This window comes from Dunckerocampus dactyliophorus, chromosome 17 (genome assembly GCF_027744805.1).
Source record: "Dunckerocampus dactyliophorus isolate RoL2022-P2 chromosome 17, RoL_Ddac_1.1, whole genome shotgun sequence".
Taxonomy (NCBI): domain Eukaryota; kingdom Metazoa; phylum Chordata; class Actinopteri; order Syngnathiformes; family Syngnathidae; genus Dunckerocampus; species Dunckerocampus dactyliophorus.
Window position 1 is genome coordinate 16,098,803 of NC_072835.1, and position 23,049 is coordinate 16,121,851.

The 23,049-nt window shown below is 41.3% G+C and overlaps 1 protein-coding gene across 4 annotated transcripts in view; it reads right to left on the bottom strand.

The window, feature by feature from the left end:
• LOC129169966 (astrotactin-2-like) overlaps positions 1-23,049 on the bottom strand; it is a 286,350-nt gene that overhangs the window by 62,598 nt on the left and 200,703 nt on the right. For all 4 annotated transcript variants that reach the window (XM_054756998.1, XM_054756997.1, XM_054756996.1 and 1 more), the window contains exons 18-19: positions 13,418-13,551; positions 10,381-10,529 (exon numbers count right to left, since the gene is read on the bottom strand). In XM_054756998.1, coding sequence (XP_054612973.1) covers positions 10,381-10,529; positions 13,418-13,551 — 283 coding nt within the window. The remainder of the gene's footprint in view (positions 1-10,380; positions 10,530-13,417; positions 13,552-23,049) is intronic.

A 23,049-nucleotide genomic window follows, 5' to 3' on the forward strand; every position in this document is an offset into this window, starting at 1 on the left:
TGGTTGTCATTATCATTGGTCACAAATATTCCACTCCAATTATCATCTTGACTCTTAATATTATTGGATAATGTACTGATGCCCCGCCGAGATGTTCACTGCCTTCTGCAAGAATTTGGGTTTCATGTTGTGGTTTGATGGCACACTGGGTTCCTTTTGCAACACTTTCATGAGGCCTAATTGTGGCTTGATTGAGTTTGGTTCTAGTTCTTGGTGGGCACTTTAAACCTTTTTATACTCCACAGCCTGTGATCTTTGATGGGTACTATTAATCTCAACACAGACTCTTTTCCAACTCACCAAATAGCAACGCATGGCTTCTGTGTATGAGATTACGACATTGTTGGAACCCTTAAAGGTATTTGGTGTTGAGGACTGTTTGGATAATTCTTTATAACTGACGGGACCACCAGCCACAGAGAACCAAGATATTGTGTCAGCTTCATCAAGGAAATTACTTGAAAAGTCCTAGTAGGGGAACCTGAAGTACAGGTGAAAGCCCAAATTCCACCCAGACAAAGGGCACAAAGTTGGGTGTTCAGAATGGTCCAAGACGGAATCAAACCAGGGACTTTTTTGCTGTGACGCAGCCTTGCTAACACACACTTCCACCATGTCAAAACGCAGAATTACTATTGCAACAACACGTCATCAGTAGGGTAAAACTAACCTGTCTCACGACAGTCCTAACCCAGCTTAAGTTCCCTGTTAGTGGGTGAACAATCCAACGCTTGGTGAACTTCAAAGCCATGCTCAAAGACTAGGTAGGACAAACACTAGTCAGACTAGATAGGCCCGCTGTGATGAGAGGCGAAACGTCTTCTAAGACAACATGAACAGTTCAGCTGTGACTGATTCAATGCCCCAAAAATGACAGCTAGGATTGGCCGAACCCTAAATAAATGGTACAGCAGATGAATGGTTTTCATTGTTGGTGGCTTTCTGAGCAGTATTGGCGCAAAACAACCATACAATCATAAAAAATGATATACATTATTCATAAAACATTAGGGATATTCAGCTTCCGAGTGAAATCCACTATAACCTTTACAGCTGAAATTGACTTGACTTTCTCGAAACCTCTGAATGCACATGTCCAGCTGTTCAATGTTTCAGTACTTTTTGCACAACTTTTCTGGTGGCACTCCGTGTGAGAACATCCTGTTTGAAGCCTCTCAATGGTGAGGTCCTGTTGACCAACTGCGAAGCGTCGTCTTGATATCATGATGTCAAAATGAAAAGGACAACAATAACAATAACAGTTCCAACTGAAGCAGGACTGTTATTTGTCAGTTCATGGATCACACACCTTTGTCAATTTTTACGTTGAACTCCTCGTTCGAGAACAGGGGACATATTTTTCAACCAATTTTGCTCAAATGTTACAGAAATGTGCTTGTCGGTTCTCGTAAAGGTGTGCTAAAATTGTGAGGTGATTCGGTTAAACACCCGAAAGTTACAGTGGGTGTTATGAGCATTGAGCTGTGCGAGAAATTTCAAGTCAATCCGACGTATGGGGTAAAACTTTGATGTTTATTAACAGCGCCACCACGTGGTGTATTTGTCAGAAAAATAATATCACATGCAACACAGTGGGGGTGTATGTTTTGACAATCTTTCACTCGTTTGTATGCGGCGGTTTAGGAGTAGAAGAGGTAGCTGACACACACACACACACACACACACACATGCGCACACACACGGCCTGGAAAAATTAGGGCACCACATGGGGTGTTTTTTCTCACATAACTATTTTAAAAAAAACAGCTTATAAAATGAAATGAAACAAGACTTCTGATTTCAGGAGCATCTGGAATTATGATGAACCTGACAACAATATCTCAGTCACGTTAAAATCTGCGCACTTAGGAAGGATTTATTGCAGGGCTTTTGGATAGCCCGGCGTACTGGCAACTAAGTGCATACTTCCGAGCAAAGAAGCCTACTGTTTAACTGGTAAAGCAAACTAAAACATATCATTTAACTGAGATCATTCGTATAGTTTCTATACAAATCTTCCTGAGGAAACTCTAAGACTACTCTACTTTACGACTATTAATGTCCCGGACAGCAACATGAATCAAAGCCAATGGCATGCTTAAATGCACTCTGTATCGATCGCCATAAGTTGTCTCTGTGATTTATCACATTCCAAAGATTTTCCTTTCATCGCTGTTGTTGTAACTGCTCCAAAACAAACAGTAATGAATAAAAAGTGGAGCTTGTCTGTAACAAAAATGCGCTATAGTGAGTTATATATACTGTATATATTATATATCATTCAGTGAGAGAGGTGGAGAAAAAAAGACTACCGATGAGTTTGTGAGGAAAACGGGGGGGAGAAGGGAATGCAGAAACCCCTTGGCCCCCTGCCTGCGATCTGCAATCTGCTGATGGCGAGGCTCGTGACGAGGAGGTGCACAGCATCCATTTTTAGCGATGAGGTCATCTTTAATTAACAAAACAAAGAGAGTCAGCTGTGTCACTCCAATCTGTTATCTGCACCCATGCTCAAGGACGCCGGTTATCTCCATATAATTCAATCTCTTTGAATGAGGGCTTATCGACACATTCTGGGGGGGTCTTAACCAATGACGGGGCTCTTACATAAACCGGGGGCAGTGGGATACCTCCGAACATGACCACAGCAGACATGTCACAAGTGGAAACTAAAGGAGTGGTCCAAATGTCATGCATGTCTGGGCAAGGAGGAAACCAGAAGTGAAAAAAAGGGTCCAGATATCAAATGGCTAGTCTGTTTTTTTCTTGCAAATATTGGTAATAGTTGATTTCAAACATGCTTAACAAAGTTACATGGAAGTACATCGCATGTTTGCTCAATTCAACATGTCCAAAAAGGAGTCGAAAGAAGCAGAGCTTATTTAATTCTAGCCCTTGCAAATATCAGATGACATCATTGCTGCGTACCCTCCAGTTCTGCTCTGCCTCTTTTGTCCCGCCCATTATTCCCACCAGACTGTGCCTTTCGACATTTTCATACAACCGCTTCACACTTTATCATCCCTACCAATCCTTGTAGTCGCCCCGCCACATATATTCCAACCGCCAGCCCAGTCCTGCCTTGTCGGTGCCAGAAAATCAGGTGTCATGCAGATGTAATGCAACACAAAAGGACTCACGGTTTTTTAATTAGCATTAAACGTGTACACGTGTGTGTCGTTGCAATCCCACAAGTGCACATAAACGTGTCACCTCAGCAAAACTGTGATTTAAAGGCAACCCGAATTAGCAGCTGACAAAACAATGTGCATGTAGAAAGGTGATGACAGAACCCAGAAGCTTTTTCGAGGTACCTTCGATTTAAGCATTTTATTAGGCGCATTTCATAATGATTTTCGCACCTTTCCTTTTTTTTCTTTGGGAACTAACCGTGAGAGACAGGAAATAAAGACGTCTGACGTTATGGAGTAGGTAAGCCACTAATCATTCCCATGCAGTCAAAACATAACAGGCAATTTACTGTAAAACAAACTGCAGTGGCAGTAACCGTATAAGGTGCTTCCCCTGCATTTGCAAAGTTTTAGAGCCCCTTTAAAACCTGGAGCGTTTGACCTAGATACTGTGATTTAATCAATGAAGCCAGCCCTTAGGAGGTCATATGTGAAAACTGAGTGAGGGGTTTAAAGCACAGGTTAAAAGGGCTCACCTAAAATATCAATAACGTTCAGACTTTGCTGGATTTGTGTGGTTTTGTCGCTTCCCACTGCAGACATGATGTCGTATGGTCTATGCATATTATCTGACCATCAATATCAAAGCTGCTTTGACATGCAACTGTGGACTATACCATGAATACATTAGTGTGTCTCTGTGGAGGCTGCCCCTGACTTGTTCTGCCATCTAGAGGCCATCTAGTAAGACCCCAGTGAGGCAATGCATTACCAGAAACACCAACTTAGTCCTGTAGTAAGGAAGAAAACATCCGAAGATATTTCTTTGAAGCATGTTGAACTAGAAACCATTTCCAGTACTCTACTGTTCATACTTTTACCTCGTAGTTGCCTGCCTGATGAGCCTTAAGAATCCCAGTCCTGTGAAGGTTGAACATCCCGTTAAGGAAATATACGCTTGAGAAGTCACAATAATGCACATGCAAGTGTATAGTGATGGCAAAGTGGCGATAGGGGATATGATGACCACCGTAAATGTAATTTATTGTGGAGTAGCACCAAACATGATCCATGCCCCGCTGTTCACGCTGCTCAGTAAACAAAACAAAAACGACGATAATAACAAAGCAAATGCCCTTTTTTACGATAACATACCACAGATGCAGTTAAGGAAGGCAGTGTTGGGTCAGTACTGCAAATTTGCAACATGGTCAAGCAATAGAAGTCAACAATATTTTTAATTAAAAAGAGCACAACGTACACCGCAACGTGAGCTGCTGAATACATCTAATACATACAACATACTAATTAGCCTTAACGTGCGTGTCTTATTTTCACAACAGCAGGCAATTTCGTCACAGCTGTCTATACTGTTTGCGGGATAGCAAGTCTATCATTCAAATGACACACTAGAGGGCATGCCTCTCACCCATTTGGCTGTTGGGTCGGGGGCGCGGTTTGTGGACTATGTTTTGGGCGCACAAAGATTTCCGGTCTTGACGTTAAATCTCTTGTTGGCGACTGAAGAATAAAGAGACCAAAACTGCGTGTTACTTTCAACTGCCACATTGGATCACGTCGGGGTCTCCAATGTGGCATTTTTGAAGTATTTCTATTGCTTGCTATTATGGCAGGTGGTGGTGATCACGGTCGAAGAGTGATCGCAATAAAGTCGGTTGAAAATAGGTAAAAAAATACCTCACAATAAAATCCATCCATTGTCTATACCGTTTGTCATGTTCAGGGTTTGAGGGAGTTGGTGCCTTTTCAAGAAACTGGAGCCTACCTCAGCCGACTATACTCGGGAATGAATAAAATCCCTTTACAGTACATGATTTTATTTGGTAAAAAAAAAAAAAAGAATTGTGGAATATGATCAGCATTCCAGAACACAATTTACTGTGAGCCAGGTTTCTGTTGACTTATCTACCCTTCCTTAACACATGAGAAAACAGGCACAGGGTGACATAGCGGCGCTAACTATTCAAACACAGCTCATGTTTGTGAGTCCTTTCACTTTTTCATATACCCGCCATGCTCCCTCAAGACCGCTTGCTGCGAAAACACAGAGCAGCAATTTACATGCCAATGGGGAATGAGTTATCATATTTGAAGACTATAAATGCCATCACAACTCACCTTTACATTTGCTTTTATTCAGCACTTGGGATGATCAACTACCATCTGCTGTGACCTCATCTTCACCTGCACTTCATCCCTGTGAGTCAGTGCTCCTCTCGCTATACTTGCAGGAACAGGTGATCCCTCTCTGTCTGAACCGAATCTATGTCTGGCGCCAGAAGTGGTGATTTTTTTTTTGACAATGTTATGAAAAAGAAGCTGTATGACAACCATGTTTTAATTGGTAGCGCTATAAAGTGCTACCAAGTGCTGCACAATACCGTGCCTTTCCACAGATCTGAGCATGTAAGTTGCTCTCTCTGTACCTTTTTCCCTGCTTTAGTGGTTTAATGCAAGCGCATGACGACCGCCTCATGTCACAGTGTCCTCACCTTCAACTTTGCTGCAAGGACGGGTCGATTGTTCCCAGCTAGATGGTCGCACAGCCTCTCTGTGGACCAACCCCGGGGAGGGAGGGATGATCATGGTTGTGGCGGTATAGAACAGTTGGCAAACATTGTATACAGTCGCCCCTCGCCACGTCATGGTTCGAATTCCGCGGCTTCACTCTATCACGATTTTTCCAACACATATTAATTAATAGATCATGCTGTTTCATTGTTGAATGCGGCTTATTGCTAGTAACAAAACATGCATATTTAAGCAAATTGTACGTACTACCTAATTAAGCATTGTCAAGCATGAAAAATGGCTGACCGAAGTGAAATAAAAAATACAATAAATTAAGAAGTCACATTGAAATTGTGAATGTAGTGTTCTACATTGGTCACTGAGGTGTCAGTTATTGTTTGGTGAGACTAGCACCAGACTTGATCGCCAGAACAGGCTTTTATTGCAGGTTTAAATGATCTCACAACAGGCGCAATAATTATAATATTCATAACAATAATAATCATAATAATGACAACACAGGCTACTGTTGTGGCTGTAATCCAGCTACAATTCAACGCTGAACACGGACATGAAGGCAGAGTCTCCGTTTTGTTTATCTGTCTTACTCTGTGGGAGGTTTTTCTTGTCTGTATACCCGAAGTGCTTGTTTGTATGGGGATTAATTGACTTGGCAAAATTTGTAGAAATTTAGTCGTATATGGGGAAAAAATGCCACAACTAGACTATACAGTGAACCATCAGAACATGGATGTTAGGTAAGTCAATGAAATGGTAAATTCTTCTAAAGTTCAAAGTCCAAAAATACAGTCCAGAAAAATTCCACCACTCAGTTACTCATGGACCACTCATGGGTGTAGGGACAGTGTTCTGTATCAGGCGGTCTTTATCGTGTTCCTTGCGGTTATGTGAATCTTAGAAATCCCAGATTTATTCCCATGCATTCCTTTTGGGAACATTTTTAGTGGATTTGTGTGTCTGCATGCAAAGTTGAGGGGACTATTTTCCCCATTCATAGCCAACACTTGTCCAGACTTGGGATGAAACGGGAACACATTTGGCCGAAGCTATGTTCGCCGTGCTGATCAATGCAGATGTGCACCCCGCTTCGCAATGCAGCAGCCCGGGGCCAGATAATGCGCAGCCAGTGATAGTGAAAAAAAATCCTGGAGTTTAGATCAAACAGGAGGTAGTCACATTAGCAACATTTTTGGGATGCTGGCTTAGAATGCAACATTTGCAGGCAAGAATCCAAAGGACAGGATGATTGCATCCATTCATGGAGGAAGCTGTTACAGATGAAAAAACATGACTCAAAAGAGTGGCTTGTTAAATCTCTTAAATCCATGTGGGAGAAAAAGCACATGATCTACGAAAACATACACTAATTAGCGTGGGATACATCAACAAAGAAACCATGACATAAAACTATAGACTCCGGAATGTCACTTGATATACCTTTAAATGCAACCACCTGAGGACAGGTAGAGTTTCCTCTCCTACTGTAGTCTAGACAGCTCTGACATTGAAAAAAAGAGAATCCGTGCACATACCTCAACTGCGTGACTCATGCTCTGATGTTTGTATCAATATACGTGCGCAGCTGCTTTCTAAACACCGACCCGAAGCAATGTTTTTTTTCTGATTTTGGCAACCCATGCGGATGTAGCCTTAGCCTTCAGTGGAGGCCTTTTATCTGTTGGATCCCATTCTCTGGATGCAGGTGCTGCTGTTATGATTGACAAAGATATTTCTGCCAAACCCTTATATTAACAGGCTTGGCCCACCAGCTAACCCATTACTAGGAACGTTACACCTTGGAGCACCTGGAAATGTAAAAAAATGTGTATTGCCATGAATTTAAGTAGTAGTACCGTATCACTTGGCTTGTTTGTTCATACGTTTTTCCAACATCAGCTTGTAAGAGCAGACATTAGATGGAAATGCATATCCAGATTGATTAGAATTAGGAATACCAATAAGTGAAGCCAATGGCAGTTCTGGAACAATAGCAAATATGACAACATGGATATGACAACATGTCCTAGAATAGATAGCCACCCAGCTGTCATTAGGAGTGGAAGGGTAAGCCATAACCACATTTGGTACGTATCTCAGTTTTAGGGGCCGCACTTTGGACATCACTGGTTTAAAAGAAAGTGCGACAACAAGAACGGTTTGAAAAGCATGAATTATTATTTTATATTTAGTATATTTAGTATCTAGTATATAGTATATAGTTCCCGATTATAGCACTGTTGCAGTCCTCGACTGGACAAGCACACTACTTCCGTCTTATCCACTTGTATTTGTTCGTTTCACTGGGTAGGCAAAGTGGAGGAAACAGGGGACTTCAATGACGGAAGAGGGTCTCCAGGCTCTAAGTTCTCTTTGGCACTATCGTCAGCTATGACTCCCACTGCCAAAGACTGGCTTGCGATGTCTTTGTTTACCGAGCTGACGCCTGACATGAAAAACACCTCCTGTCCCTCACTTTCAATGTGTACCGAGTGGGAAATCACTTGGCCTCGCTACCAAATCGAAGGTTCTGTAAAAAAAAAATCTAGTTAGTAACACATGTATCTGACCCAATGTCAAACCACTCTCACCAATCATTCACCAAAGTCTTCTTAGACATACCGTAATCACTATCCAGTTAACCACAGAGGCCATTTTTGTGGCCGGGCACGTGGTCTACCAAAGCAAATAATTGCTGGGGTCTCCAATTAGTGCCGCAAAGAACTGATGGTCAATATTAATGCTGGCTGAGCAGTTTGCTCCTTACTGCTATAGCAACATTGGTTCTATGACTGCTGTGTTGTGCAATATGCTTGTGGATAAAATAAAAAAAATGCCTCTGAATCATCCCACAAACTTCATATTCATATCCAAATCCCAAACATCATTAATGAATAATCATGTGATCATAGAGAGCTGCATTCTTCCTTTTCACTTTTTCATGCACTCCAAAACATTGTTAAAGTTAAAAAAAGAAGTTATTATATATAATGACTTTTCAGATTTGAAAAATACCAGCCTCTCTGAAATTATTATGTTTTCAATTAATGCGTAAGCGCATTTATAAGATTCAGGCCTTGCATTGGAACATTACACCGTCTGCAAATAAGTACAGACCAGGACTGACCTTATTATGCCAGCCATGTGATTGACAGTCCATCTACCAAGGACGTACCACGATGGTTTTAGATAAATGCACCAAATAATCCTTTCGCGTGTGTGTAGAGAGTGGTTCAAACTTTCACACATACTTGGAAAATATGAACAAGGAGAAATGCAGGACTTCAGAAAACCACCAAGATGCCCTCGAGCAAAGCATTCAACCCCAAACCGAGAGCTGCTTGTTGGCCAGCAGTGGAAGGTTGGTTAGCCAGGAGAATGTGTGCATGAGAACGACTGAGGGGGAAACGACTAGAGGTGTGAGATGATTGGATAACTTTGTGTCCTAAAGGTGAGCAGCGCCAACTTGGCTGGACTAGATCGTTCGGTTTTCGCTAAGCCATCTTCCATTTTACTAGGAAGCGCCTTCACGGTTATCCTTTAAGAAGACACCAGCCAGGAGGAAGAATGTCCATTCCCAATCCAATAATTTCCAAATAAGTCAGTATAAGTGTGAGAAAATTATACATCTCAACACTATGGATGATTATTTGCTGAGTCCCCAGAACAAGATCTCATCATTTTAAGAGGCCCCTATTATTTCATAAATCTTCCCCTGCGATCCATTCCAAGTATGTATCAGCAATCTCCGTCCGAACAAAAACGTCGTTGAGTAGCTGCGCTTTTCAGCATTTACCCTTAAAAGTGCAAGCCACCCACATGCGTAGCGATGCTGTGCATAATTAATTGCGGGCAACCTGCATCTTGATGGAGTCCTTTGCCAAATGAAGCCCTCCTCCAAAACAGCGGTGTCCGTGAGCGCTCTAAAACGTCATCATGTATACTTTTTATGCATAGATTAATTCCATAAGATGAGCGGTTATACAGTACAAGGCGGGCATGACTAACAGGTGGATATAAAAGAAAGGGGAAAAAAGGCGAAAAATGAAGATAAAGATGTCTAATCTGTATTACACAGTCTCCTACGACATGATTTATAGCAGTGACTGGCACATAGCAGAATGAGTCACCCACACCATCTGCCCCTTCCAACCACCTTGCTGGGGCCCATGCTTCATCAGCACTCCTCCCAGGGGTGATGGATGGCCTGTCCATACTTCCCAATGACTAAAGCCAACTCCTTCCACACCAATATTCTTACATTTCTATCACCCCCTTCCTTCCACTCAAACCTCGGTCCCTGGTAAGAGCTATATCTACTTTTGTTAATCTGCAGCAGGGGTCAGCACCATTTGTGGCATCTGGAACAACATCCCATTGGGATCTTAAGCTGAATCGGTACGCCAAGATCCGCTTCATTTCTCGATTCAATTATCTTGTCAAACCTTTCAACTCAAACAACTTCATGCTTCATCATTAGGAAATAATTGGCAAAGAACATGTTACACACAGCAAAAAGCACCAGTTGCTCTATTTCATTTAGAGATGAAGTGTTAATTTCCTTGTATTCCATAGCCAGTCTTGATATCTTGCTGCAAATGATCAATCTTCTTCACACTTAAATTCAACAGTGCATGTCTCTTATTTCCTGTCTGTATTCCATGTCTGTAGCTACTGTAGGTTGATTATTATATCCTACCTGTGTAGACCTCAGCCTCTGATGGGTCCTCCACGCGTTTATGCTGGATGATGTAGTCAGAAACTTTTCCTCCGATCAGTGGCTCCACATCCAACCACTCCAGGGCTACCATTGTGCTAGACGGCTCCAGGTACGGGGCCAGGCGTAAACTAAAAGAGGCGGAGCACAAAAGCAGTGTAGGAATTTGACACATGACAAAAACAAAATGCACATTATATGTTTAAAATAATTATACACTCAACAAAAATATAAACACAACACTTTGGTTTTTGCGCCTATTTTTCAAGAGCTGATCTCGAAGATTTACAATTTTTCTATCGACACAAAAGGCCTATTTATCTCAAATATTGTTCAAAAATCTGTCTAAATCTGTGATAATGAGCACTTTTCCTTCACCAAGATAATCCATCCACCTCACAGGTGTGGCATATCACGATGCTGATTAGACAGCATGATTATTGACAGGTGGCCGCAATAAAAGGCCACTCCAAAATGTGCATTTTTTTTAATATTGGTCCTGGGCTGGTGTGGTTACACAAGGTCTGGGGTTGCGAGGCCGGTTGGATGTACTGCCAAATTCTCCGAAACACCTTTGGAGATGACTTATGGTTGAGAAATGAACATTCATTCTTAGGCAACAGCTCTGGTGGACATTCCTGCAGTCAGCATGCCTATTGCACGCTCCCTCAACACACAATATCTGTGGCATTGTGCTGTGTGATAAAACTGCACATTTTGGAGTGGCCTTTTACTGTGGCCAGCCTAAAGCACACCTGTGCAATAATCATGCTGTCTAACCAGGATCTTGATATGCCACACATGTGGCATATCATATAGTGGATGGATTATTACTTTGGCAAAGGAGAAGTGCTCACTAACACTGATTTAGACAATTTGTCAATGATATTTGAGAGAACTAGGCCTTTTGTGTATGCAGAAAAAGTTTTGAAACTTTGAGTTCAGACGATGAAAGACGGGAACAAAAACACTGATATATTTGTTGAGTCTATATGGAATAAGACTGCTAACGGCTGGAGTGTGTGCACATAAAGTGGTTGGAAGGCAGTCCGTCTGACAATATGATTATAGTTATTATAATTGTGTGCATTACAGTTATTGTCATTCTGTTCACTATCATAGTTAATAATTTCACTACTACTATTACTACTAATGTGTACGACTGTTTCAATGCAGTATTGTCATTGTGGTTGTTGATATTATTTTGTCCTTTCCGTCATGGTCTTTATAGCCGTCACAGACATTTGCTGATGTAGTCCTGTTTGTTTCTGTTGTTTTGTTATTGTTGGTGCAATTGTTGTTGTTGCTGTTGTCCTTGTCTCTGTTTTTATTGTCCCCCTTTTGTCCCCGGTTTTCATTTCTCTTCTTCTCTATCCCCTCCTGCTCCGGTCCGGCACCTCCAAATTTGCACAACAAAAAAACATCAAAGTAAAATAAATTCTGTATAACAGAGGAAATCTATCTCACACTTTTCCCTGGCAGAGCAAATCTGTTGAGCACATAAGGGCATTTAGATCAACAATACTATCTGCCCTAATGGCTGGACAGGACAAGAGGAGAAAAAAATGGTTGGTACCTAAATGAAGTGTACGTTAATGTCTGAAATCAAGTTAAAAAAATACGAGACAAACAAGGAGACTAACAAGATGTTTTTTTCTCATACACTCATCCCTCGCGATTGCACTCGATCACAGTTTTTCAAAATATATTACTTAATGAATCATTGGTGTTTTGTGGTTAATTACAGCCTACTATTAGAAATGATGAGCCCGACATAAATTAAGCATCTTCAAGCATAAAAATGGCTAAATCAGGTAAAATACAAATAAAAGGCATTCATAAGACGCACTCAAAGACATGATGTCATATATAGTATTCTACACTGGTCATCAGGTGTCTGTAATGTTACATTGATGAAACAATAGCCACCGCAGGAAGTACTGTACAGAAACCGGAAGTAAAAAAGTAAACAACAAGGAACTCTTCCATTGCTAACATGCGTGCGTCTACATGTATATTCTGTATTAGTTATGTCTTATATGTCTTATTCCTCTTCTTATGCCTACTATAATGGGTAATACGAGTGTAAAGGTGGCTATTGGGTGTTACTTCATGTCTAGAGGGTACTAATACCTCTTTTTTATTTACAAGGTCATAAACAGGTTTTCTATGCTCTAACTAGGAAAATATTCAATTTGTAAGTAAGGAAGCCTACTTCGCAGAAATTCACTTATCATGGTTGGGTGTTGAATCGATTAACTGTGATGAACATGGTATGACTGTACTGTAATGACTGTTTGCTTATATATATATATATATATATATATATATATATATATATATATATATATATATATATATATATATATATATATGAAATAGTATATTCAGACCCATTTTTGGAAAAAATATTTTTTACACAAAATAAAAAAAAGACAAGTCAATATCAGTGAAATAGATGTTAGATTGCAATGAGAACGCTTCTGCTTTGCCAACTTGCTCAACTTGTGTGAGTGACCGGAACAAAAGCTCTGAGTCCCTTGGGGAGAACGTGTTTGGTGGCACCTGTTCGTTTGCATTTATAAATCGCTAGACCACGGATGTAAGACAAACCCGTTTTTTTCAGACTTTTTTCTAGGGGGAGACAGTACTTAAGATAAGCAAACTGGTCTCACATAGTGTACAGTAATTGTCTATTTTTGATTTAAGTTCAGTTCATGCACCAAACTGTGATGCTTGGAGGAGACTTCCTGTTTCTTTTCCCTTTGATGGAGTCAGTGATTCACAAAATCTCAAGGGTATCATTAGGACACCTTGAATAAGAACATGTTCCTTTCAGAGAAATGGCTTGACTGACAGCTATGAGAACATTGGGAACTGTGCTTGCGTCCCTAACTTTTTTCCCCCTCAAGTGTCCCAGGGGTGGTTCCAGACATACAGTAAGTGTGTGCATGCATCCATGAAAATGTCTCTTTTTGTGCATGAATGCCAAGGTGCCGCGGTGTCACCTCACACTTACACCGGCTGCCTGAGGGGACTGCAGTTAGGCAGGCCGTCTCTGCTGAAGGCACTCAGGTCACAGCGACACCAGTTATCAATGACGTCGCCCTTTCCGGCACACCAGTATGAGCTCATCGTGGCGCTCTTGAAGGCCTGCAAAAGGGTAACAGGTGAGAGAAATGCAATTATCTCTTGGAACTTGCACTCCCTGTCCATCTAGGCTTACTCTACCCCGCCTTGCCGTCTTCCACATATCTGAGCACACACACAAGCACACACATTTTTTATATAGGATGACTCTCCTTTGCATGTTCCCTAAAATTATTCACGTGTCAACTAGCTGAAATGTCCTTCAACGCATGCAGACAGAAGGACCTTTTCAATTCCGCGGCTCCCAATTACCGGAAGCCGGGAACATTTCACTAACATTGTGGAGCTTACGCTGCGATATCACAGATGCACTGTGACTTTCATGATGGAGTTGTGAAAGCATCCCCTCCGTTCTATGTTTGTGTGGTCGTCTGTCTACGCCGGCGGCGGACGAGGGAGGGGAGGGGTGGTGGGATATGAGGAGATGACATCATCTCCTTGCGTCCCCTTGTGCTGCTTCATTAACGGCTGAAAGGAAAATCAAAGGCAAGGAGCTCAGTCATTCTCTAAAAGGCAGTGAAATGCCAATAGGAGCGTCAAAGCAGTAAAATATAATGTCAGGGCTTCCCTTAAAGCCACAGGCACGATAGCGAAAGCGGGAGAGAGAGTTCAGGGGGAGTTTGCAAGCACTCTGGCTCCCCCTGTCACACTGCTGGATCAATTGAGACTCTCGGTTATTTATACGCTCCTAACTGGTTGGACTTTGGAGATGTGCTTGATCACCGTCACAAAAATAGGACACCGGAACTGTGTAGAAACATTATCACCGGGTACCAGGCACTCAACATTAAAAAAACAAAGAGGAGACACTCTTTTGTCCACCATGACATATCCAAAAGCCAGACAGCCTGCTTGAAGACAATTCTTTTAGGAGACATGCACAACCCTGAATTCATTATTGATTTCCACACTTGTTTCATGTCAATGGAGCAATGCCAATGGTATTTTCAGCAGGATTTTGTGTAGTGGGGAGTTATGGTACTGACCAGAAGGATCCAATCCAATCCAATCCACTTTATTTATATAGCACATTTTTTAGCACACAGTTTCCAAAGCGCTGCACAAACTAGCAAACAATAAATAATAAAAAGTGCAAATGAATACAATAAATCTAGTAAATCTAACAAAAACATTTTAAACAACAATATCATCAATAAATAAAAGAAATAGGTAAAATAAAGGTAAAAATAAACTAAACTAAGATAAGTGAAACCAAAACTAGACACAGCAGGACCACACAACTCACGCCGAGCTAAAAGCCAAAAAATAAAAGTAGGTTTTAAGGATGAACCAATTAGGCATTAAAGTGACATAACTGAGCTTCATACAAGAGAGGGCAGGAAGGAATAAAAAGGGACTGGAGAGGTCCAAAAAAAAGTATACGGAAAAGATAAATAATGAAATGAAAAACGAATGAAAAACAGTCTCCCTTAACTGGAATCCTTCAATAGAAAAGATGTAAAATATATGAACAAAATTCACTTAAAGGGGATACATTTTATTCAAGAGGAGACTAAGGGCAGCAAGAAAATCGACCACTGCAGTAAAATGGAGACTGTGGAGGATAATACTGTAATTCCTTCTATGCTTGTGGCTGCTGGAGACTTCGTCTTATCAAAATGAGACTGAGGGCAGAAAGAAAAACAGATGGCTGCAGCAAAGTGGAGACTATGGAATACAATAATCTAATTCCCTCTTGGCTTTTGGCTGCTGGAGACTTAATTTCATGTATGTGGTAAGCCAAGCAGGTAGTGTGCATCCCGAGTCATACCATGACCAGCATCAATGTGTACTGCAAAATAAAATCCACATGATGAACCTGAGAGCCCTGGCTTCAATCCCATCATTTAATCTTGTAGAAAGTCTTTCAAATGTATATTTGGGGTATATTTGTGTGTTCTGCCCAATAGAAGACTCAGCAAATGGGCAGGATGAATGGGTAACAGGGTTGTGCAACTGGTCATATAATATCCCCTTCTGGCAAACCAAAAGGTAAAAAGGTTATACCATGCGTCCCCCTTGCTTGAACTCAAATGTCTGCCAGAGAACAAAATAGCAGCAGGGGTCTTGCCACAGACAAAGTCAAGACGTTGACGAAAAACCTCGACTGGGAGGTTTCTACGGGCTCACAGATGAGACAAATAGGAGGTATGACCTCAGCTGCTCGAGGCGAAAGAGAGCGAGGGCCCCGCCGTGCGTTTGCTCCCATCAGAATCCCCTCAAAAAAAAAAAAAAAAATCAAAGAGCCCATATGGCTATGGACGCTTCACTGCTTGGCTGCATATATGAAAAATAGACAAAGCGATTACTGCCGTGTTTATGTTTGACAAGTAATGCGTGCCAGTCTCCGCTGGATAAACAGGGATTCTGATTGTGGTTTTTAGGGAGTGAGGTGGGAGGTTGACTGAGGGTAAGGCACTCTAACATCGGAGCAGATGCTGATTTTCCTTCTAATATGTATTTTATAGTTAACACAAAGTAATGGTTCTGTCAGAATTGAAAGCGTACAGGGGATGCCAATTTATTTCATTGGGTTATGAAGAAGTTTGATTGAGCCCCACGACATCCGCCTAGAGACAAGTGGTCATGGTCCTGCAATAAAATGTAGTTGACGTACATTGTGAGATAGATAGACAGATAGATAGATACTGTAGACAGACAGACAGATCGGTAGATTGACTGATTGATTGATTGCAATCTCATTAAAACCTCTATTCAATTGACCACTGTGTCTCCTATATTGTAGTCCCTGGGTTCACAGTTTACAAACACAAATAACCGCCAGTCCCACATTATTGCTGGGTCAGACGACATTTGCGGCAACTGTTGTGGCTACATTTTCCTTACCACTTTCTTATGCCGCCGCACAGTGGCCTAGTGGTTAGCATGTTGGCCACATAGTCAGGAGATCGGGAGGAGTGGGTTTGAATCTCTGTTGGGCATCTCTGTGTGGAGTTTGAATGTTCTCCCCGTGCACGCGTGGGTTTTCTCCGAGTACCTCCCACCTTTCAGAAACATGCATGCTAGGTTAATTGGCGACTCTAAACTGTCCATAGGGATGAATGTGAGTGTGAATGGTTGTTTGTCTATATGTGCTTTCAATTAACGCCTCGTCCTCTCTGCGTAAATAAATGCCCTGGTAATATGTAAATAAAATGCACCTTTGCAGGATTGAGTTTTTGTTGGTTTTGCTTTCAGTTGCATTCAATTGATGCCTGAAAGAGGAATTGGAACAGTCAGGAAGAGTACTGCTTTCCTTGTCTGTACCTATCTAAGTGGTTGGTGAGCCACCATTTTTGGTGTTATTGCCAACATGTGTCCATTGCTGTAACTAGATAAGGTTAAAAGAGAAGGGTATCTTAAACATTATTGATTATCCATGGATACATTTCCCAGAACGCTGTAGATCCATATTCTGTCTTAGACTAATGGCCAAGAAGCAATCATTATGCATTCATCTTGGAAAAGGAGATATTTTGACAAAGATGCTAGATGCAATGCTAATGAATGTCCAGGTCAGGTGATGGTTCCAATGAGGTTCTGCTTTTTAACAAATAAGCCATTGACCTTATAAATACTGAACAAACTGAGCTGGAATGCAATCACCTACCTGAGCAACAGCAACAACTTGCTGCAAAATTCCTTGACGTCATCAATTAGCCCCCCTCGCAGACTTGATGGCACCAAAAATACATTTGGACCTGTACATTTTCGTAGAAGCCCTGACGTGACTTACTAAGTAAGGCCGCGGTGACCTCTTTAATGTATTAATCAGTTTGCCTGCTATAAGCTGAGCATATTACTGTCCATCCTTAGTAGCTAATACAAGCAAACACAGTCCAGCTGGCCTGCTGTATTGATTTAGAAAATGATCACCAGTGGTGGTAAAGAGTCGGCCCCACACAGGAGATTGTCAATGGTGACCTCAGAGTGTGCAGTTTGTGTGTGTATACATGCATTTATGTTGCCATTCCAATCAGTCAGAGCTAATGGAGCGGTGATGGGGTGTTTCTAGGAAACACAGCAGAAGTTGTGCTTCCAGGAAATCAGAGATGCCGGTTGCGTTGGTTCACCCAAAGGTTGGCATAATATAATATTTAAACTATAATTAAAGGGTCAGTTTACACAAAATGGGATAGTGGCCTGTGGCTTGTGGTGACTTACCGTAATTTCCAGTGTACAAGCCACTACTTTATTCTCATGCTTTGAACCCCGCGGCTTGTACAGTGATGCGGCTAATGCACAGGTATGGTCTTGTTCTAATCTTGCAACATCTCTTACACTTCAGAACAGCCATTATGCGCTTCCTGCGCACACCCTCGTCATGGAAAGTACACAAAGAAATGATTATGATGCAGCTTTCAAGTTAAAGGCGACCAACGGGTTTCAAAAGTCTGGACCTCTGCACGATAACGAGGATGACGAATTTGCCTCGAGACAAAAGTGACACTGAGAGAGACAACGAAAGAGAGAGAGACGACAACACAACAAAGTGTGCGACTGTACCTGGTACTAACTTCTACTGTCAACGAAAAGGCATCCAGTGGCAAGCCAAGTTGGTACTGTGCAGGGGAAAAGGCGATTTAATAATCTTCCTTCAGCATACGAAGACATACCACGACCTGCATGAGTGTACCACAATACAGAGTCCACATGAAGAACCTCAGAACCCTGGCCTCAACCCAACCACAGAAATCTTCTAATTCCATTTTTGTTTCCAATGCTGTCAAAATGATCCCACTGAAACGGGACCTGCAGAAGTGAATGCTAATGCTGTAATTTGCATGGCAAACCAGCGATTGACTTTTTTTTGGTAAATGGTGTTTGATTGATTTCAAGCATTCAGTTAGTGTCATGAAACTTGAATGTGAAGTGCCAACACAATGGTAGATACGTCAGCAAATTCAATGTGTCTGCATTTCATCATTGGTTTGTATCTTCAAGGAGGCAACCTGAGATTTACTGTCTTTGGAGACCTTTTTTGGCATGACGGAGGGCAGTCTGTGCCACTGCTTGCTGATTTAAATCTTGATTTAGACAGTTTCTCTACGAGACAGGTCCCTTCGAGTGTGCGAGCATGACAGCAGCCTACTCGCAAAAAGATATAGAGCATTCTTACCCAGTCAGCTCACAAGCAATTTGTTGAAAAGGGTCGCCATAACTCAGTTTATGGCAACACAGGATTGCTGGCAGGCTTGATCAGGCAAAAAGCTGGTGCTTACATTCCGTGAGGTATCTCTCAGGGTGCACATTTATGTTAACCATTTCAAGAGTGGTTAAGACCTGCTGTGAATAAACTAATAGACAGACATACTGTATGACATATACCTGAAGAATTTCATACTCATTAGGAAATGAAATGCATTGATCCAGTTACGTAGGAACAATTCCTGTAAACAGCAGGCTTTAATAGGCAATCAAATCAATTACAAACAATTTCCCTTAAAATCTTTCAATTAAATAAGGCTTAACTATGGGGCAGTAAACTGACTTATGACTTTGAGGTTCAGGTGCAGTAATACTGTGTGCCTGGTATTTCAAGACAGACAATTTATTACATTTCAAGTCCGGGGATTTCCAGCTTGCACCCTGATACCATGAAAGGAAACGGTATTGCTACTGAAGTAGTATTTTATTTGCACTGGAAGTCAGAAGGAGCATCATCTTGTTCCAGACAAAAATATTAGTCTTTATCCATAAAACAAAATCCAAATTTCTCCCATGCATAGAGTATTTCTCATTTGGAACTTTTTCCAACTGCTATGAGGTCCAATGAGGTTTGCGTCAGTTCTGGAAACATGCACAAACGCCATTACTTTTCTTTTTTGCTAGTAATATTTTAGTTAATTTCACATCATGACAAATCCTCTATGTTTTTACGAAAGACTGATTCGGAAAGCACATGAACACATTTAGTTCACTTAATATTTATGCAGTCATTGGCCAGTCTACTTATTTCAGCCATTACTGGCTACACCAATGATTGTCCAGTTCCGTCACAGTCGTCATGACAATACTGATCAATGACATGTCAGGGTGTCTGCACATTTTTCAAGTTCAAATTTAAAGACTTTTAAGCCGTTTTAAATACATCTAAGTGGAAAAATTAAGACTGTACCACAGCAAAGGATAGTTCTTGACAACAAAAAGTGTTTTATGTAATACCGATTTTCAAAGCACACATCTGAACAGTAGAGTGCGTTAATGTCAACTGTGAGACATGCATACTGCTTAGATAAAGCGAGTCTTGTGTTTTGGGTCTGCAGTTGCCACTGTGAGTTACTGGAGCATGCGCGTTAAAACCAAGCAACAAACGGCAAATAGCACCAGCGGAACAACAACTGCCAACTTCCTCCAGCAGCCTTCTACAGTGTTTCCCACAAGTCCAAAATCGATTTGTGGTGGTAAGAGTAAGAGTTTGAACAGCGTGAATTATTATTTTATTTTTTAGTAAAAGAAAGTTCCTTATTGTTTGAAGTACAGAATTAATCATTCAAATTTGTTGACCTGAAATCAGAGGAGAACGTCAACGTCAAGCTAGGGTTTGGAGGGGTAGGCGGAGAGAGCCATGTGTCAAAAATAGACATTTTTATGGGTGTCTTGATTACTCGCAGATTTCCGGCATTTTCACCGGGATGTAACCCTCACGAAAAGCTGGGATTTACTGTATGGTCTTTGGCTGCCATCTCACATACTGTTCATGCAATCATTGGCCATTTACTGTAACATGGTATCACTCGCACTAATCGGTCCGTTCTTTCACCTCGACTTATGCAAATGTTAGTTCGGGACATGTCACGCGTCATGGGACATTGGACTTCTGTCGCTCATGGTAAAAATGTCTTTGGCTGCCATCTTACTCACAGTTCATGCTGTCATTGGCCAGTCTACAGTCGTCCCTCGCTACTTCGCAGTTCAAACACTGTGCCCTCACTCATCATGGCTTTTCAAAAATAAATGAATTTAAAAAACGATCACTGTTTTGTGGTTGAATATGCACTATGACTAGTAAAGCAACGACATATGTATATTTAAACAAACTGTACGTACTAGTGTGCACCTTTAAGAGGTGAGGCCTTGGAAGTGACGTGTGTGACGTCAGCTTGCTAGAGTTGACTGTGTTTAGTTGAGTGTCAGCAGTGTGGAGAGTGTGAGTGACTGGCGTGAGTTGTGACCGGCAGCAGCTCCTCTGTGAATGTTCTCTTCATAGGGGGAAAAAAAAACTACTTTGGGGAAATTCACTTATCACAGTCGGGTCGGGAACCAATTAACTGCGATAAACAAAAGATTACTGTACTTGTCCTTCATTACTTGGGAGCACCACTGATTGATCAATTTTGTTACCCATAAATCAGTTAGTGACTGGGTTTAATTGGGCTTCCGACTGACAGAGTAAAATGTTGTAAGTTATTATTAATTACTAAACGTACATATAAATGTGGCAGTGCACTAAATATTTTTGCTTGATTCAGTGGAAAAGGTCCAACTAATGTTAGGCCTTGGGCATTATTAGAGGGCAGGTTGGTTTGAAATAAAAAAATAATACTGTACCCCTCCTCGCCCTACGCATATACAGTTCCTGTATGACGTCATTCCACCTGATCGTGAGCATTTCCGTTTCTTGGAGGCAGTTTTGACTGCCTACAGAAAAAAAGAAGCTCATCACGGAGAAAGCTTTTGCAACATGGCAGCTGTCTTTCCTGATCGAGGCAGCCAAGTAGAAAGACACAAGTCTCAAGTCTCAAAGGTATATGAGCCAAAAGACACACACACACACACACACACAAAAGCACACGGATGGGCAAACAGAATGAGTGAGTCGTGTGACTTTAATTCAATACATGTTGTGCCTTTTAATGTAGCTTTCGGGCTAGCAGCAGCAGCAGTTGCAAGAACAGAAGCAAGAGGAGGCAACAAAAAAAAGAGGAGCAGAGTGATGGACTCCCCTCCCTCCCAAGAGGTCGATGACATCAATAAGAAGCTAATAATCCTGCCTGGAGCTACCTCAGAAGAGCAATCCACTGCAGTCCAGCCCTCCTCCACATACATCTCACTCTGTACATATACTGTAGCTATAGAGAAGGATGGAGGGGTATTGGAGTCATTTTTTTGCTCTTCCTCACGTTTAGTTATCGATGAGACCCACTAGGGATCGTCAGCTATTGATTTCTGCCTGCTTTTCTTTGGGGCTGTGTTGCTTGTTATATATGGGAAGCGCGCTTGCAAAGCTTTGCCGCGTATGTGCGTGTGTTTTCATAAATAAATGTGTGTATTGTGATGAGATGCTTGATTAGGTTCATGCATAAAGAAGTCGCCGAACGCACAAAGCCACTCATCGCACGATAAACAATGCACAAATGAGCCTGGAATTCAGCAAACTGAATGCATTGTGACGCCACAACCTGCCCCCATCCTATTTAATTGCCTTATGGAAAAGCAATCTCCTATGATTAACTTCCACGGGCCAAACATTTGGCCATTATGCTGATATTACATTCAGTTGTCAAGCCTTGTTTAGATGCACACATATTTGTGCAACACACACACACATACATATATATATATATATATATACACACACACAAAGAGTTTGACTTCCTCTCAAGGAGAGAAAACCATGATGTCATCTTTTTTATGCCTGCTGTATTACAGTGCTCGCTTGCATGGGTAAAAAAGTATAATAACTATCCAATGCCCCCTAGAGGCGAAAAGGTGCAAATGTTACATGCTTTAAGATGCAAGTTCCATAGAACTACAAATATACAGTATATCAACAAAAGTACTAGTATTGTACTAACATTTCAGTGAAACATATTGAGAATTTCAGATATATTTTGAATATTCTAGCATCCAGTTGGCTAATTGCAAAGGTGTACCATGGCCAAAAAAGAATGAAACTCTGAAAATAAAGTTGAAATATTATGAGAATTAAGCTAAAATATTACAAGAATAAATATAGCTGTATTAAGATAAGGATCGTAAAGTTCCACTTTAGTAAGTGTGACAAACAATGAATTGAACAACATTTTGTAATATTAAGGGTGTGTTCACACTTCCTAAAAGGAACTAGTACAGTTCGTTCAAGTGTGAAGGTGATCATCCGCATCCTGGTGTGCACCACACACGCAAAACTGAGATATATTATTAGTATGTCACCTTTATTAAATAAAAGTTGATTTACACCAATAAATTCCATTTTTACCAGGGTGCCGTCTAAAAATGTCACTTACCTGTCCAAGTGCTACTAGCAGCTTTAGAATGTTGCTCGGGGTTACAGAGGAACCTCGGTTAGCGTCCGCCTCGGTTAGTGTGTTTTTCAGTTCACGTAAAAAAAATTACGCCAAAATTTTGCCTCGGCCTGCGTGCACTCTCCGGTTAGTGTACAATATGGCGTGCGTCTTGTCGTGTTGTTAATACACTCAGTGAGTCCAACTATGTTCTTAATGTACTTTTTAATCCCAAAAGTCCTTCCTTGTTGCATCCAATCGAGCTAAACAAAAT